The 13,316-nt window shown below is 55.8% G+C and overlaps 1 protein-coding gene across 2 annotated transcripts; it reads right to left on the bottom strand.

Annotated features, from left to right (window-relative positions):
• Positions 1-1,832: 1,832 nt before the first annotated feature.
• Positions 1,833-10,644, bottom strand: ZNF629 (zinc finger protein 629). Of its 2 annotated transcripts, XM_060078738.1 has the most exons (3): positions 10,468-10,644; positions 7,875-7,982; positions 1,833-7,721 (listed from the first exon to the last, which is right to left on the bottom strand). In XM_060078738.1, exons 2-3 carry the CDS (start codon positions 7,945-7,947, stop codon positions 5,188-5,190), a joined length of 2,607 nt encoding a protein of 868 aa, XP_059934721.1. In that variant the 5' UTR covers positions 7,948-7,982; positions 10,468-10,644; the 3' UTR covers positions 1,833-5,187. The 2 variants fall into 2 exon arrangements, with proteins under 2 accessions (XP_059934721.1, XP_059934722.1); XM_060078739.1 differs by lacking the exon at positions 7,875-7,982.
• Between the last annotated feature and the right edge of the window lie 2,672 nt (positions 10,645-13,316).

Genomic DNA, 13,316 nt, shown 5'->3' with positions numbered 1-13,316 from the left:
TCAGTGGCAAAGTTACGTGTTTTAGCCAGAATTAAGGCTACTGTCTGTGATTGGCCCCAGGGTCCAGGGGAGCATTTGACATTACCCACTCTCTTTAAAACTTCCCTTGGGCCCTGTGGTGCTACACTTTACTGCTTTTCCTCATACTTATTATCTTCTCATGGTCCTCCTCCTCTACCTATAAGCTAGACCCTCTCCTTTCTACTCTATTGCTCTCCCTGGGTGTGTTTATCCAGGACCCAGCTAGCAGCTAGGCTGCTAAGGCCCATCTCCTCCAACCCAGTTGTCTTTCCTGAGCCCCAGACCTGGTAAATCACCATCATTTGTGGCCAGGGCTGGGGGAGGGGGATAAGATCACATCACTCTCCTTAATCCCTTCTCCCCCAATGGTGCCCTTATTCCAAAGTTACTCAAACAGGATGCTCTACACTCCAGGCTCTGCTCTCTCCCTTTTCTCAATTTCCACTCCACTATGCTCTAAGCCTACACCTAACTGTTATGCACCCTCTATCCCCCACCACACCTGTTATGCACCCTCTATCCCCCACCACACCACTGGCCCCTACACTTACTATTTCCTGTTCATGTAGCCCTCAACCTTCAGGTCACTTCCTCTGCCAGTTTCCTGACCCTCTGCTGTGGCAGGTACCACGTCTGGATACACAGCCCCTTCTGCTAAGTATGAACCAATGTGCTCCAGTGTCTGTTCTTCCCCTGTAGTCCCCTCACTTTGCTGAGGATCTTCCTGTGCTGAGGTACCTCAGTGTCCCCAGGGAATATAGAATAGCCTTCATTACTCGCTTCTACATGAAACACAATTCCCTCCTCTTTCCCCCTTCTCCACCGCTCCCCCACCACCACCGCTGCTTTCCAGATGGAAAAGGGGAAGGAGAGACAATTGAGTCTGCCTTGGGAGTCTGGGTCAGAGAAGCACAGGGAAGGTGGGGAGACAGCTTCCTGGCTGGGGCAGGGGCCCCCGGCAGACTGGGGCAGAGGCAGGCAACGGGTTAGAGCAAGTATTGACCTCCAGCAGCTGCTCAGGGGCCATGGCCAGGTCTAGGTTCAGGAGATAGCACTGAGGCAAGCCTGCAAGGCGGATTCAGCAGAGCAACCCCTGCCTGGCCCAGACAGTGTGGAGCCCAGGCCAGGCCCAGGCAGGCCCAGCGGTGGGGGAGGAGAGGCTTGGTTGGGTGCAGAGCTTGCTCCTGGCCATTTTGGTTTCCCTCAGCACCTTGCATCTTAGGCAAATGGCTGCCTCCTGTTAGCCTCAGCCTCTCCACACGTTGGGGGCTCACGGGCTACATCCTGAGAGTGAGATGACAAGCCAGGTCACCACCCACCTCTGCTCGGGGTCTAGGAGGCTCTGGTCCAGAGGAAGGGCTGGGCCAGGTCCAGGACCCAGGCGAACCAGGGGAGGTGGCTGCCGGCTTCTGGAACTAGAATCTTAGGTACTTTGCCTTGTGGCCATCTGGGGAGGGTGCAGGTATTGGGGCCCAAGAGGCCTCCCTGGGGCAGCACGGCTGGACCCGAGCCAGCCGGTGCCAGAGTCACCAGGCTGCCACTCAGAAGTCGGCATGTCGTGCTGCTTGGCTCTGCCACCTTCTCCACACATTTCTGCCCGTCTCCCAAGGGGGCAGATTTTAAAACTCTGTAAACCCTCAGGCTCCCACCAGCAAGCTCTGGATGGGGATTTTAGGCCTCTGGGAAGAGGGCTGCAAGGGCGGCCTGGGGCTGGGCTGAGCTTTTGAGGTTACACACGGAAGCTGCCCTGGGAGAGGACGGGCTCTCTCAGCTTGCTCTAGGCTTGAAAGAGAAGACAGAAAACACCTGGGAAATCTTACTCCCTTTATTCTCTTCAACTAATCAACATGACCACCAGTGACACAACACTGTTATTGACACACAACACTCAAAAGTGGGGCCTCTCTTCACTCCAGGGGGACAAGTCAGGTGAGTGGGGCTTCCCTCACGGGGGCAAAGGAGTCGGGGCTGCTCACCTGAGGGGCGGGTGCCGTGGAACCCACCTCTTGGTTGTGATGGTTTCGAGTTGCCCCACCATTCAGGATTCATGCCCATGCTCCCTTCTGACCTCCATATCCGTAGCAGTTTCAAGTTTCAGCCTAAGCTCAGATCAGTTTCTATTCTCCCCTCTGCTTTCACCAATGACGCTGTGACCCTGTGCCGCACTCCTCCACGAGGACACTTCTTAAGAGTCAGGCTTGCGTGGAGTTGAACGAGAGGGTTTGGCTACACTCTGCCTTCCAGACCCAGTTCGGGTGGGAAAGTGCCACGACCCCTGGGCCTTGGCCTGAGCTGGTCAGAGGGACTCTGGACACTGCCACCTCCCCCAGCCTGTTCCCTGTTTAGTTCCTCCCAAGATGTAGCTTGCTCTGGGAGGAAAGTACCCAGCTAAAAGAGTTTGGGGAGGTGGGCAACAGAGACCAGGTCACGCCCCAAAGGTCTCTGACTCCGCCCCCTTTCTTGCTATGAAACCCCAGACCCCAACTAATCGTGTCCACATCATCCATTCAGTACCGGAGCCAAGACCTCTGGCCCTCACCCTACAACATGCGAGCATCCTACTACGTATGCTACACCCTAGTCCTCAATTGGCCTTCAGTCAGCCTTTGACCACACTGACCATCTTCCCCTGGACTGACCCTGGAGCCCCAAGGGCTCTCCAGGACCCTTCTGGAGACAGATTCCTCAGACCTGTTTCTGAGAGGATCTGCTTCTAGCTTTACAAGGGGTTTGTCTCTACAACTGAAGTTTCTTTCTGCTGCCATCTTACAGGGAAAAAAACCTGCTTGGAGAATCGTCTCCTCTTCCTCAGTCTCAGAGGGACACCCCCTTGGTCCATGCTGTCAGTAGAGGCAGGCAGCCTTCTTCTCCCCTCTTGGTGGTGCTCTCTGACCTGGCACTTGGGTGGGGCGGGGCTTTATGCAGATGTTAACAAGGGTCTCCCCGTAGTCATCCAAGGCCTGCCTTTTCCTTCTCCCCAGCAGGCCTTGCTTCTTCCTCCTACAGTGTTCTAGACTTCAATCTTTGAATTTGAGGGTCATCCCTTTGGGAACAGGATAGACGAAGGGTGAAGGACTTTCACCTTTTGAACTTTTAGGTAGTGGAATCAGAGGTCTCTTCCACAGGTTTGTAGGAAGCTGGGTCACCCTCTCCAGGGATGTGACTCCTCACCTGGCATCTCAGTCCTCTTACTTCAGGACCACAGTGCGTTACTGGGGCCAGCGTGGGGTCAGTGGGCACTTCCTTTGAACCCAGCACTGGACGGAGTCCTCTCCTTCTTTAAGGGTCTCTAGAGTTAGGGGATGGGGTTCTTGTTACGGATGTTTCAAGAGTTTTCTCTCTCCAACCATTTTAGAAGAAAACAGTCTGTTTCCCCTGACACACACTCCCAGTCATGTGAGCGGGTTTGGCTGGGTTAATGAAAGTATGTCACTGTGTGTGGTGTGTGAGGGCTGGAGACAAGCCTGGCCAGGGAGTGTGTTTTTCATCCTTCCGTCTCCCTCTGAAGGTTTCTGGCTAAGGAGGAGAGGAGCCAAGTGGGTGGAATCTGTCCCTTTGCAAACCCCCAGTCGGGCTGGGTTGTTAACAACCTCAGAGGGCTCCAGGTACCAGGGTGAGGTGGTCAGGTGGTCAGGTCTCCATATACTCTTCAGGGACCCACGGTCCAGTCTGTGGGGTGTTTGGACACCCATCACAGTGTGCAGGCTGGCTTGTCCTGCCAGCAGCCTTGCTAACAGCTCAGATGAAAGAGTGAGGTTTAAAATCAGGTTGCTGGCTAATCAAAGCTCTCTATTCTGTCAACTTGCTGTCCCTCGTTGCCACAGAGAGCCCACACATAGCTCTCTTGACTTGGAGAAGTCTGGGGAGGATTTAACCACACACAGGCCTTGAGTCTCTGAAGGGCTTTATTCTTTGGAGGTCGACTAGCAGCGGTTCTCCCTCTCCGACTGAGGACAGAATTTGAGGAAATGGGCTGCCACTGCAGCAGGACTGGTGGCAGTTAGATTTCAGGAGAAGCCTCCTGACAGTGAGACCTGAGAACGTGGCAGGAGGGACCCTCCATCCCTGGAGGCCTCTGAGAGTAGACGTCCCCAGCTGGGCTGGGGAGAGGGGAGTCCTGCCTGCTTTGGGGGTGGGGGGAACCCTGATGGCCTGAGCTGGGATCTGCTTGTACTTGCAGTTTAACAAGCTCCTGGAGACAGGGAAGACTGGGCAGCCTGGAGTTTGTTGGGTTCCATCGGAACAGTTTCTCCACCTTGGTCTGCTTTCCTCAAAGCACTCTAACAAACCCCCTACTCTTCCTAATTTTTGTGGTCTCCTTATACTTAAAGCTTTTATGCACCCCAAACTTCAGCCTTTAAAAAGGCTGGATATTTTTTTCCTTCCCCATTTTTGGGTTCTTTCTGATCAGGAATTCCACGGGCCTCTTCCTTTCACACACCACAATCATCTAAGACTGCCCTCGTACCCCAAGGAACCCCCAGTGTCCTGAGCTACACCTTCTTTTCCTAGTTCCTGGGTCATTTCTCCTCTGTGGATCTGAGGGCTCCTCATCACTTATTTTTCTCCTGTTTTCTTCCTTTTCTGGTTCCACCCCATTCCCGTGCTCCTTCCCAGACGAGCAGTTTCCTCAGTGTAATTGTCCGCGGCTCTGGGAGAGAGGTTCCCTCCCATACTCCAAGGGGAGAGAATGCTGTGGAGCAAGTTCATGGGAGGTTCTTCTACACCTTCTAAGGGTCACTCCTCCCAAGTCAACGCCATTGTCATATTCCCTGCACTTCCCTGACCCTATAGTTTCACAAGGATTTCAATACAGTTTTATAGGGTTGTCTAGAGACATATTGGGACCTCTTCCTACAATTAATAGGGCTTTTATCCACTATGGTTTATAGGGTTTTTCTGCTACAGACTTAAAGGGCTTTTTTTTTCCTACGTATTTATAGGGTTTCTAACCCAACAGTTTTTCTCTACTGCCTTGTAAGTGGTTCCCACCAACAATTTTAAAGGGTTTCTCATCACTGATGTAAAAGCACTATTTTTACCCACCATTCTTTATCCTCTGCCTCTCTACAATCTGATAAGAGTTTTCCTCCTTTCCCCACATAATTTTTGGGGAGATCCAGTGTTCCTCTCAGGAGAGAGAAGCCCCTGGTCTCCAGACCCATTTCACAGGGTGACCCCTGGGTGGCAGCTCCTATGGAGGAGGAGGGCTGCGACTTCTGTGAAGCCGTCTCCACACTCGGGGCACAAATAGGGCTTTTCTTCCAAAAGGGTTTTGGGGCTTCCCCCTTCCCCGTGGCTGCTGCTCTCTGTGGGGATGGGGGCTTCCTCCTCACTTTCCTGGCTTGTGGACAGGGTGGCTGGCTCTGGGAGGGGGTCCTCAGGTTTGGGGGACTTTTCTTGGGTATGGGTCTCCTGGTGCCGGATGAGGGCTAGGCGATCGAGGAAGGAGGCCCCACAATCTGAGCAGCTGTAGGGTCTGGCCCCCAGCGGGCTCCTGAGGTGCTCCAGGAGGACCGAAGAGCTCTTCCCCAGCTCCGGACTCTTCTGGGGTTTCCCGCCAGCGTGGACTTTCTGGTGCAGCAGCAGCTCAGAGCTGAGGCCAAAGCTTTTTTTGCATTCGGGGCATTTAAAGGGCTTTCCACTTAGGAAGGGACTGGGCCCTGCCCCTTCCCCTAGGCCAATCCTATAATCAGGAAAGAGAAAGGGCTTTTCGTTGCCGTGGGTGAGCTGATGTTGGAGGAGCACAGCGCGATCCAAAAAGCTTTCTCCACAGTGGGAACAGATGTAGGACTTGGAGGACAGCAGACCCAGCCTTTGGCTGAAGCTCTCCTGCCCATCAGGCATTTTAAAGGGCTGTCCTGGGGGGTCAGCTCTGCCCTCCGCCGCACCTGGATAGGAATTTCCTCCAAAAGGGAGCCTGGGGGGTCGAAACTGAGGCGGCTTGGGGGCGGGGTGTGCAGGGAGGCCATCTGAATTTTTGTAGGGGTTTTCTCCAATATGGATCCTCTGATGCTGCATGAAAATGCCCTCGTCATTGAACCCCTTTCCGCAGACGAGACACTTGTGTGGTTTGGCTCCAGGGGGTGGGGTCAGCAGGGCAGGGTCCCCGAGCCCCAGGAGGCTGTCGCCCTGAGCTCTTCGGGCGGGGGTCTTGCCCCTTTCATGGATCACTCGATGCTGCTCCAGCTCGTGCGCCTCCAAGAAGGCCTTCCCGCAGTCGGAGCACACGAAGAGGTTCTCATCCATGTGGGTGCGCACGTGCGTAATGAGGTTCGAGCTCTGGCTGAAGCTCTTGCCGCACTCGGGGCACTTGTAGGGCTTCTCGCCCGTGTGCGTGCGCCGGTGCTGGATGAGGTGGGAGCTGCGGATGAAGCTCTTGCCGCAATCGGAGCACTTGTAGGGCTTCTCGCCGGTGTGGATGCGCTGGTGGCGGATGAGGGTGGAGCTCATGATGAAGCTCTTGCCGCAGTCGGCACAGATGTAGGGCCGCTCGCCGCGGTGGATGCGCTGGTGATTGATGAGGTTGGAGCTGACGCTGAAGCTCTTGCCGCACTCGGGGCACTTGTAGGGCCGCTCGCCCGTGTGCGTGCGCTGGTGCCGCAGCAGCGTGGCGCTCAGCGTGAAGGTCTTGCCGCACACCGGGCACTTGAACGGGTCCTCGCGCAGGTGAGTCCGCTGGTGCTTGATGAGGGTGGAGCTGTGGCCGAAGCTCTTGCCGCACTCCAGGCACTCGTAGGGCTTCTCTCCGGTGTGCGTGCGCTGGTGCTGGGTCAGCTCCGAGCTCTGGATGAAGCTCTTGCCGCACTCGGTGCAGCGGTATGGCTTCTCGCCGGCGTGGATCTTCTGGTGCTTGAGGAGGTTGTGGTTCTGGCCAAAGCGCTTGCCGCACTCGGGGCACTTGTAGGGCTTCTCGCCCGTGTGGGTGGCCTGGTGCTGGATGAGGTCCGAGCTGCGGTAGAAAGCCCGCCGGCACTCGCCGCACTTGTACGGCTTCTCGCCCGTGTGAGAGCGCTGGTGCTTGATGAGGTTGGTGCTCTGGGTGAAGGCCTTCTCGCATTCGGTGCACTTGTAGGGCTTCTCGCCCGTGTGCGTGCGCTGGTGCTGCACCAGGTTGGAGCTCCAGCTGAAGCACTTGCCGCAGTCGGGGCACTTGTAGGGCTTCTCGCCCGTGTGCGTGCGCTGGTGCTGCACCAGGTGTGAGCTCTGCGTGAAGCTCTTGCCGCACTCAGAGCAGGTGTTGGGCCGCTCGCCTGTGTGGATGCGCTGGTGCCGCAGCAGCTTGGACCACTGGCTGAAGCTCTTGCCGCACTCGTTGCAGATGTAGGGCTTCTCGGCCCCGGAAGGGCGGCCTTGCACCAGCTCCCGCAGGCTGGGCTCGTTGGCCGGGACCACCGGGGGGCTGTTCCAGGTGGTCAGAGTCCCCCACTGCCAACTGGCCTCACAGGCCTTGGTCCAGTCAGACGGGGTCGGGACTACCTCGGGGGTTGGGGGGTCCAGAGGGGTCTGGTGGTCTGAGGGGTTGGAGTGACCCAGCGGGGCTGGGGGGTCCTGGGGGACTGAGGGATCCTGGGAGGGTGTCTCCAGGGGCATCTCGTGTGGGTCCTTGAATTCTGGACTCTGAGTTGGATCTCCCAAGATGACCTCCTCCCCAGAACTTTCCTGCTGAGGGCTCTCCTCTTCGTTCCCACTGCCGGCACCTACAGAGAGAAAGGGAGTCTCCAGCCCCCATTTCCTTTCAGAACACGGCCGAGCATCACTTCCCTCCCCTGGGTTTCCCCCAGAGTCTGAGCCCCTCCCTGAACTGGGGCTACTGTCTTGTCAGGACCGCAGTCCCTTCTTGTGTCCCTCACCTCGATGAGCATCGTCGGGGCTCAGCTCAGGACCCTGCAGATGAGGGCCCCACAGCGCTGCCTCGGGCTCCATCCCAGAACTCAGGACTGCCCAGTGCTCCAGGGACCCTGGGGAGGGGAGGGGAGAGAGCACACCATGGGAGCTGACCTCCCGCCTTCCTTTACTCCCCCAGCCCCACTCCCCCACCTGCCCACCCCCCAGCCCCTACTTCTCCTGATCTGAACTGCAGTCTCCTACCTCCCCATTTTTCTGGGCATCAGTTCTCACCGCGCCCAACCACCCCCGCCCCCCCCCCCCCGCCCCCGCAGGCCAGATTCCTGCTCCAGATCTTAAGATCACAACGAAGCAAATAGGTGAATTTAAGAGTGTAATTAAAAGCTCATCAGTCATAACCCTTTGAACCCACACTGGGGGCTGGAGAGGTATTATCTGACACCCACAGGGGAAGCAGGCTCTCACCCTACCCCTCTGATGCCCAGAGGCTGGGAAACCTGTTATTTTGCTAATCAGAGGAAGTTCATTAAAGACTCTAATTTTCCTCCTTAAGGGGGTTGCTAATTGGGACCAATAAACTTTCCTTATGAGCCCCATAGACAACCAAGACTGCCTGGAACACTTAAAGAGTTAAAAAAAGAAAGTAACCACCCTGATTTCCCTGAGGGGACAGGGCCCTCCAAAAGACTGGGGCACTTTCCCGTTATCCAAGCACAGAAAGAAGGTCGAAGCTCGGGCCAGAGGTAGGGAGAGGGGGCAGTTTAAAGCCATCGGGGGCTTCTGCAGGAACTACCTTGAGAGGGAATTGGAAAGGAAAAGAGAGGCGGGATGAGTGTGTGGAGACCACCTGGCAGCTGACAGCTAGCTGACAGTGCCCGCTGTGCTGTCCTCATTGGCGCACCCGATCCTCCCCACAGTCCTCTGAGGAGACCCAGGAATCAGGTTGTCCATTTTCCAGATTAGGAAATCAATGCCCAGGGAGATTTCTCCAAAGTCGCAGGCTGGGAAGTGGCAGAACTAAGACCAGATATGCAAGGCTCTGTGTCTGGCTTGTCGCAGCCTCTAAGAGAGGGAAATGACCTTGAAAGTCATGTGAAACTCATGAGCGTGGGCAGCTGGGGAAAGAAGCTCAGACAGAGCCTGCTGGCCATGGGAACGGGATGGAGAAATTCCTCGGATCAAGAGGTTTCCCTGGCTGTAAAAGGAGGGGTTGGATCCTGACAATCTGTAGCTGTGAACTAGAAACAGAGTACTCCCCACTGAAGCCTTCCACTACCACTCCCATCCTGGTACCCCTTCCTCTAATCCATCTTCTCTTTCGTTACTGCTGTATCCCATCCCTAACACGTAATAGGTGCTCAATAAATTTTGAATGAATGAGATGCCCCTTGCTCCTAGAAAACCTGTTTGGTCCAATGCCTTTAAAAGGGATGGCAGCAGAGGAGCAGGAGTTCAGAGTAAAACGTAGGCAGCTGTCACTCCAGAGGCAGTGATATGATTCCATGATGAGGGAACAGGGCCACAGGAGCTAAGTGCTAGGAGGAGAACTCCCCACAAAGTTTAGACCCGTAAGAGAGACCCTGGGGAGGGCCTGGGCTTTGAGTGGCCATGTGGGATGACCACTGTGTGTATGGGGGCGGTGGTGCAAGGACTTGTGAGAAGGCAGCAGGGTGGTGACCAAAGTGAAGCAGGAGCTAGCTGAAGCCTGCCAAACAGCAGTAGGAGAGATGTTAGGAAGTAAATGAATTTCTTCATCTCCGCAGCTCCTTAGGCTATGAGAATCCCCCACCCCCATCTGTAAGTGTCTTTGGGAAGGTGGAAGCAGGGACTTCTGCCAAGCTGGGGGCTGCCTGACTATGTTGAAGATGCCTGCTGTGTTTGCTGAGGACAGGTAAGAATTTATGTACCATAATCGTCTCTCGAGAAATTCAAACTCAGCGATCCAGGGTAGAAGGGAAGGGGTTAATGACAAGGCCGACATGGAGTATGAAAGTGGGGAGAACGAGGGAGGCAAGAAGTGCTTGGGCCTGCAGCGGCCTCGACCTCAGGCCAGCCCCACTGAGGAGGGAGGGAGGGAGGGAGGGAAGGAGAGGAGGAGGCTGCCTCACAGAGAGGTGTGGAGAGCGGCCCAGGGTGACCCTGACATGGAGGCAGCCGCGGGAATACAGCCACCCTGGCCCCGGCCCCCCGACGCCCACACCAGCCCGGACCCTGGACTTCTGCTCCAGCCGGTCCCCACGACCCTCCTTCCGGCTCCCAACCCCGAGCCTGGAATCCTCCCCTCCCCCGCCCGGGGCACCCAGGATTCCCGGCTCTCCCGCGGCGCCCCGGCCCCCGGCCCGGCCCTCCAGGCCGAATTCCCTCTTCCCAGAATGCTCACGCCCTCCCCTCCCCCACAGCCAGACCCTCGCGCTCTTCCCAGAATCCTCGGCCCTCACGGCCCCTTCCCGGCCCCCACCCCTAACCCGGGCGGCCCGGGGGCGGGGGAGGGGGCTCAGTCCCGCGCCCGGCCACTGCCTCTCGCGCCCCATTGTTCCCCGGCGGCCGTCCCGGGCCCTCCGGGCCAACCCCCCGGGAACCCAGGCGCCCCCAACTCACGGCTCTGGGGTCTGGGAAAGGCCGGAAGGCAGAATCCAGCCCCAGGGGACTTAACCCCTTGAATGCCCTGCCTCAGGGGGCGGGCTAGATGCCGAGGACTCTGGGGTCCTTCTCAAGGGGTGATCCCAGGCTGAGGACCCGGGGACCAGTTCAGGGTGACTGGGACGGAGCAGGAAGTGACCCCAGCTTCCCGGGCCCCTCTAGCCTGGAGTCAGAGCATCAGCTCTATGGGATTTAACCCTTTGCCTTCCACAGCCTGGGAGAAAAAGAGGACGGGAAACAGGGAGGTGGCTGAGACGACGCCCCTCTCTCCGTCTCCAGTGGAAGCCAGTTCTCTGGGGAACCCAGATACCAGTGAGGGGCTCCGGATTTCTGGCCACCCTCCATTTCACAGGGGCTCTGCCTGCCGCTCCCAGAAAGCCCTATCTCAGATTTGTTGGCTGCTGGTCTCCGGGGCCTGCCTTTGTTGGGACTCAGACCCAGGCATGGGACCTGGATGCCTGCATTGTGGGGTGGGAGCCAGGGCTGGCAGGACAGACCTGGAGACGGAACATCCTACAGACCAAAAATGGCTTAGGTGAAATAAGAAGTCACAGCAACAAGCATTTGGGCTGAGGGGACCAGCGCAGTCAGGAGAGATTTGTGGCAGCCTGTGTCCCTAGTCCCAGCCTCACTGGGAAGTGTGTGCTGGCCCCTCTTCCCCAGTTAGTTCCCCTCAGAGGAGGAAACTGAGGCCCCGTGGTGGCAGGAGGGAGGAGGGCAAGAACGTTTCCCAGTAGCTCCAGGGGCACCCAACTCAGAGCAAGAGAAAAACCCTGGTGGCCTCAAGTCCAGGTTATCTAGGCCCCCAATTTTTATAGCCTTTTTTTCTTTTCCTCCTCATCACGATCGATGATTATCCCCATTTTACAGGAGAGGAAACTAAGGTGTGAGAAGTGAGGGAATGTGCTTAAGACCATGCCATTATTTCAGTTTAACACATTGGTATATGGAAGCCTATCATTTCTGGGCACTGTGGGGAACGTAACGGCAGGGAGACCTCGGAGCTGAACAAAAATTGGGCTCTCTACCCTCAAGAACTCAAGAGGTTTGATTGTGTTCGTGTGTGTGTGATAAACACAAAGGAATTACAAATCACATTCACAAAGAGAATGTGAAAAGGGCTATCTGTCCAGAGATGTGAGGGAGTGAGGGAAGGAACAAACTGTCAGAAATTGCTAAGGGGACGCAACTCCTCTGGGCCTACATCTGCGGTTTAGAGAGTGTGACCAGCAGAAGAGGCCCTGCTGGCCCTGCCTCTGCTCCTTATCAGAGCTGTCTCCTTCCACCTTCCCTAGCAGGCATATCTCCATCTTATCCTTGGCTTCTGTCACCTTTGACACCTCAGTCTCGCCTCAGGGCCTTTGCTCCTCCTGGCCCCCCTTCCCCTGCTCTGTTTCTCGAAGCACGAAGCACTGAAGCACGTATCACCTCTGACACTGCCTTCCCCTCCCGCACACACACGGGGTTAAGATCAGCTCCATCAGGGCAGGGGCCTGGCCTCTTGTAATCACTGCTGTCTCCACTGCACCTAGAACAGTAACTGGCTGGTAGTAGGTGCTCAGTGCGTAGAATGAAGTCATCCTTCTGCCTCTTCCATCTGTTTCTGGATTAATCCTGGACAGATGGGGCAGAGTTGGGCAGAGCCTCCACTGCACAATCACATTCGTTCCCAGATATCCCCACTCTCCCCTTTGCTCTGAGGGACAGGTGAGAAGGAGGCCGACTTGGGATCAGAGAGGCTTGTGGGCAGATCCGGCCCTCAAGGCTCTCTTCTGCCCTCCCAGGGCTGCAAAAGCCTGACCTGGCCCTGGGGCAGTAAGTCGACAGGAAAGCTGTACCCTGGAGGCTCACAGAAGGGTTGAATTTGGCCTACAAGGTTTTGGGGTTTTTTAAAAACTGAATTAATTGCCACATTTAAAAATTGGTACATTTCATATAAAAATTCAAATTTTGGAAAATCCAAAGATGTGGCAACATCACCCAAATTTTCACATGGCAACAACTGGCTGGGCGGTAGCTTCCTTCTTTAGAGGGGCACTGGCTTTCCAGTTTGTCACAGTCCTTGTCACTCCTCTTGTATTCCCCAACCGTGAGGCTGAAAGGTGGAGCATCAACAGTGAAAACTGTTGATGCTCCAGCACCCACTTAACTGTAGCTATTGATTCTATACCCCTTGATCTGTGTCTACCAGGTTCAGAGTAATAAATAGGAGGATGATGTCTGCTGACGTAGTTCCTTTGATTATTCACTATGTGCTGGGCACTGTTCCAAGGGTTTACATGTAGTAACTCCATGAACCTTCAAAACAACTCATGAAACCAATATTATTATTATTTGAGGATAGAGTAAGTCACTGTACACAGCTTACTAGTGACAGAGATGGATTCAGACCCAGGCATGCTGACTTCAGAACCATCAGGGCTCAGGTTGGTTGCGTGTGTGTGTGTGTGTGTGTGTGTGTGTGTGTGTGTGTGTGTGTGTGTTTCTGGGACCATAGGGTAAGCCTCTCAGCCCCGCCATTCTCTCCCCATCTTGCTCCACAAGCTGGAGAGAGGAATAGGGAAGGGCAGGGCACTCCGGATGGGCCAAGCCATTTTCCAGAAAGTTTCCTGTCCTGCTTCTAGGGAGGCAAAGGGCGCTCTGACTATAGATGATAGTGTGCTGTCCTGTTGCCTATAGTCAGCTGGCACAGTGGCCATGAAGGAGACCCTCCTGGCAGGGGAATTCCTGGAAGGATGAGGATTGGATTGACCCCCTGCCTTTCATGGACAACCCACCTCCATGTTCTTCTTGGTCACAGCTCACGA

This window comes from Mesoplodon densirostris, chromosome 16, assembly GCF_025265405.1.
Source record: "Mesoplodon densirostris isolate mMesDen1 chromosome 16, mMesDen1 primary haplotype, whole genome shotgun sequence".
Taxonomy (NCBI): Eukaryota; Metazoa; Chordata; class Mammalia; order Artiodactyla; family Ziphiidae; genus Mesoplodon; species Mesoplodon densirostris.
Note: the sequence above shows the minus strand (reverse complement) of the source record. Positions and strands in the feature narration are given on the sequence as shown.

Excerpts from the sequence above, each read along its gene's own strand:
- ZNF629 (XM_060078738.1), bottom strand. The coding sequence starts at position 7,947 with ATGGAGCCCGAGGCAGCGCTGTGGGGCCCTCATCTGCAGGGTCCTGAG. Across the intron at positions 7,722-7,874 it reads CCCCGACGATGCTCATCGAG|GTGCCGGCAGTGGGAACGAA; the intron begins GTGAGGGACACA and ends TTCTCTCTGTAG.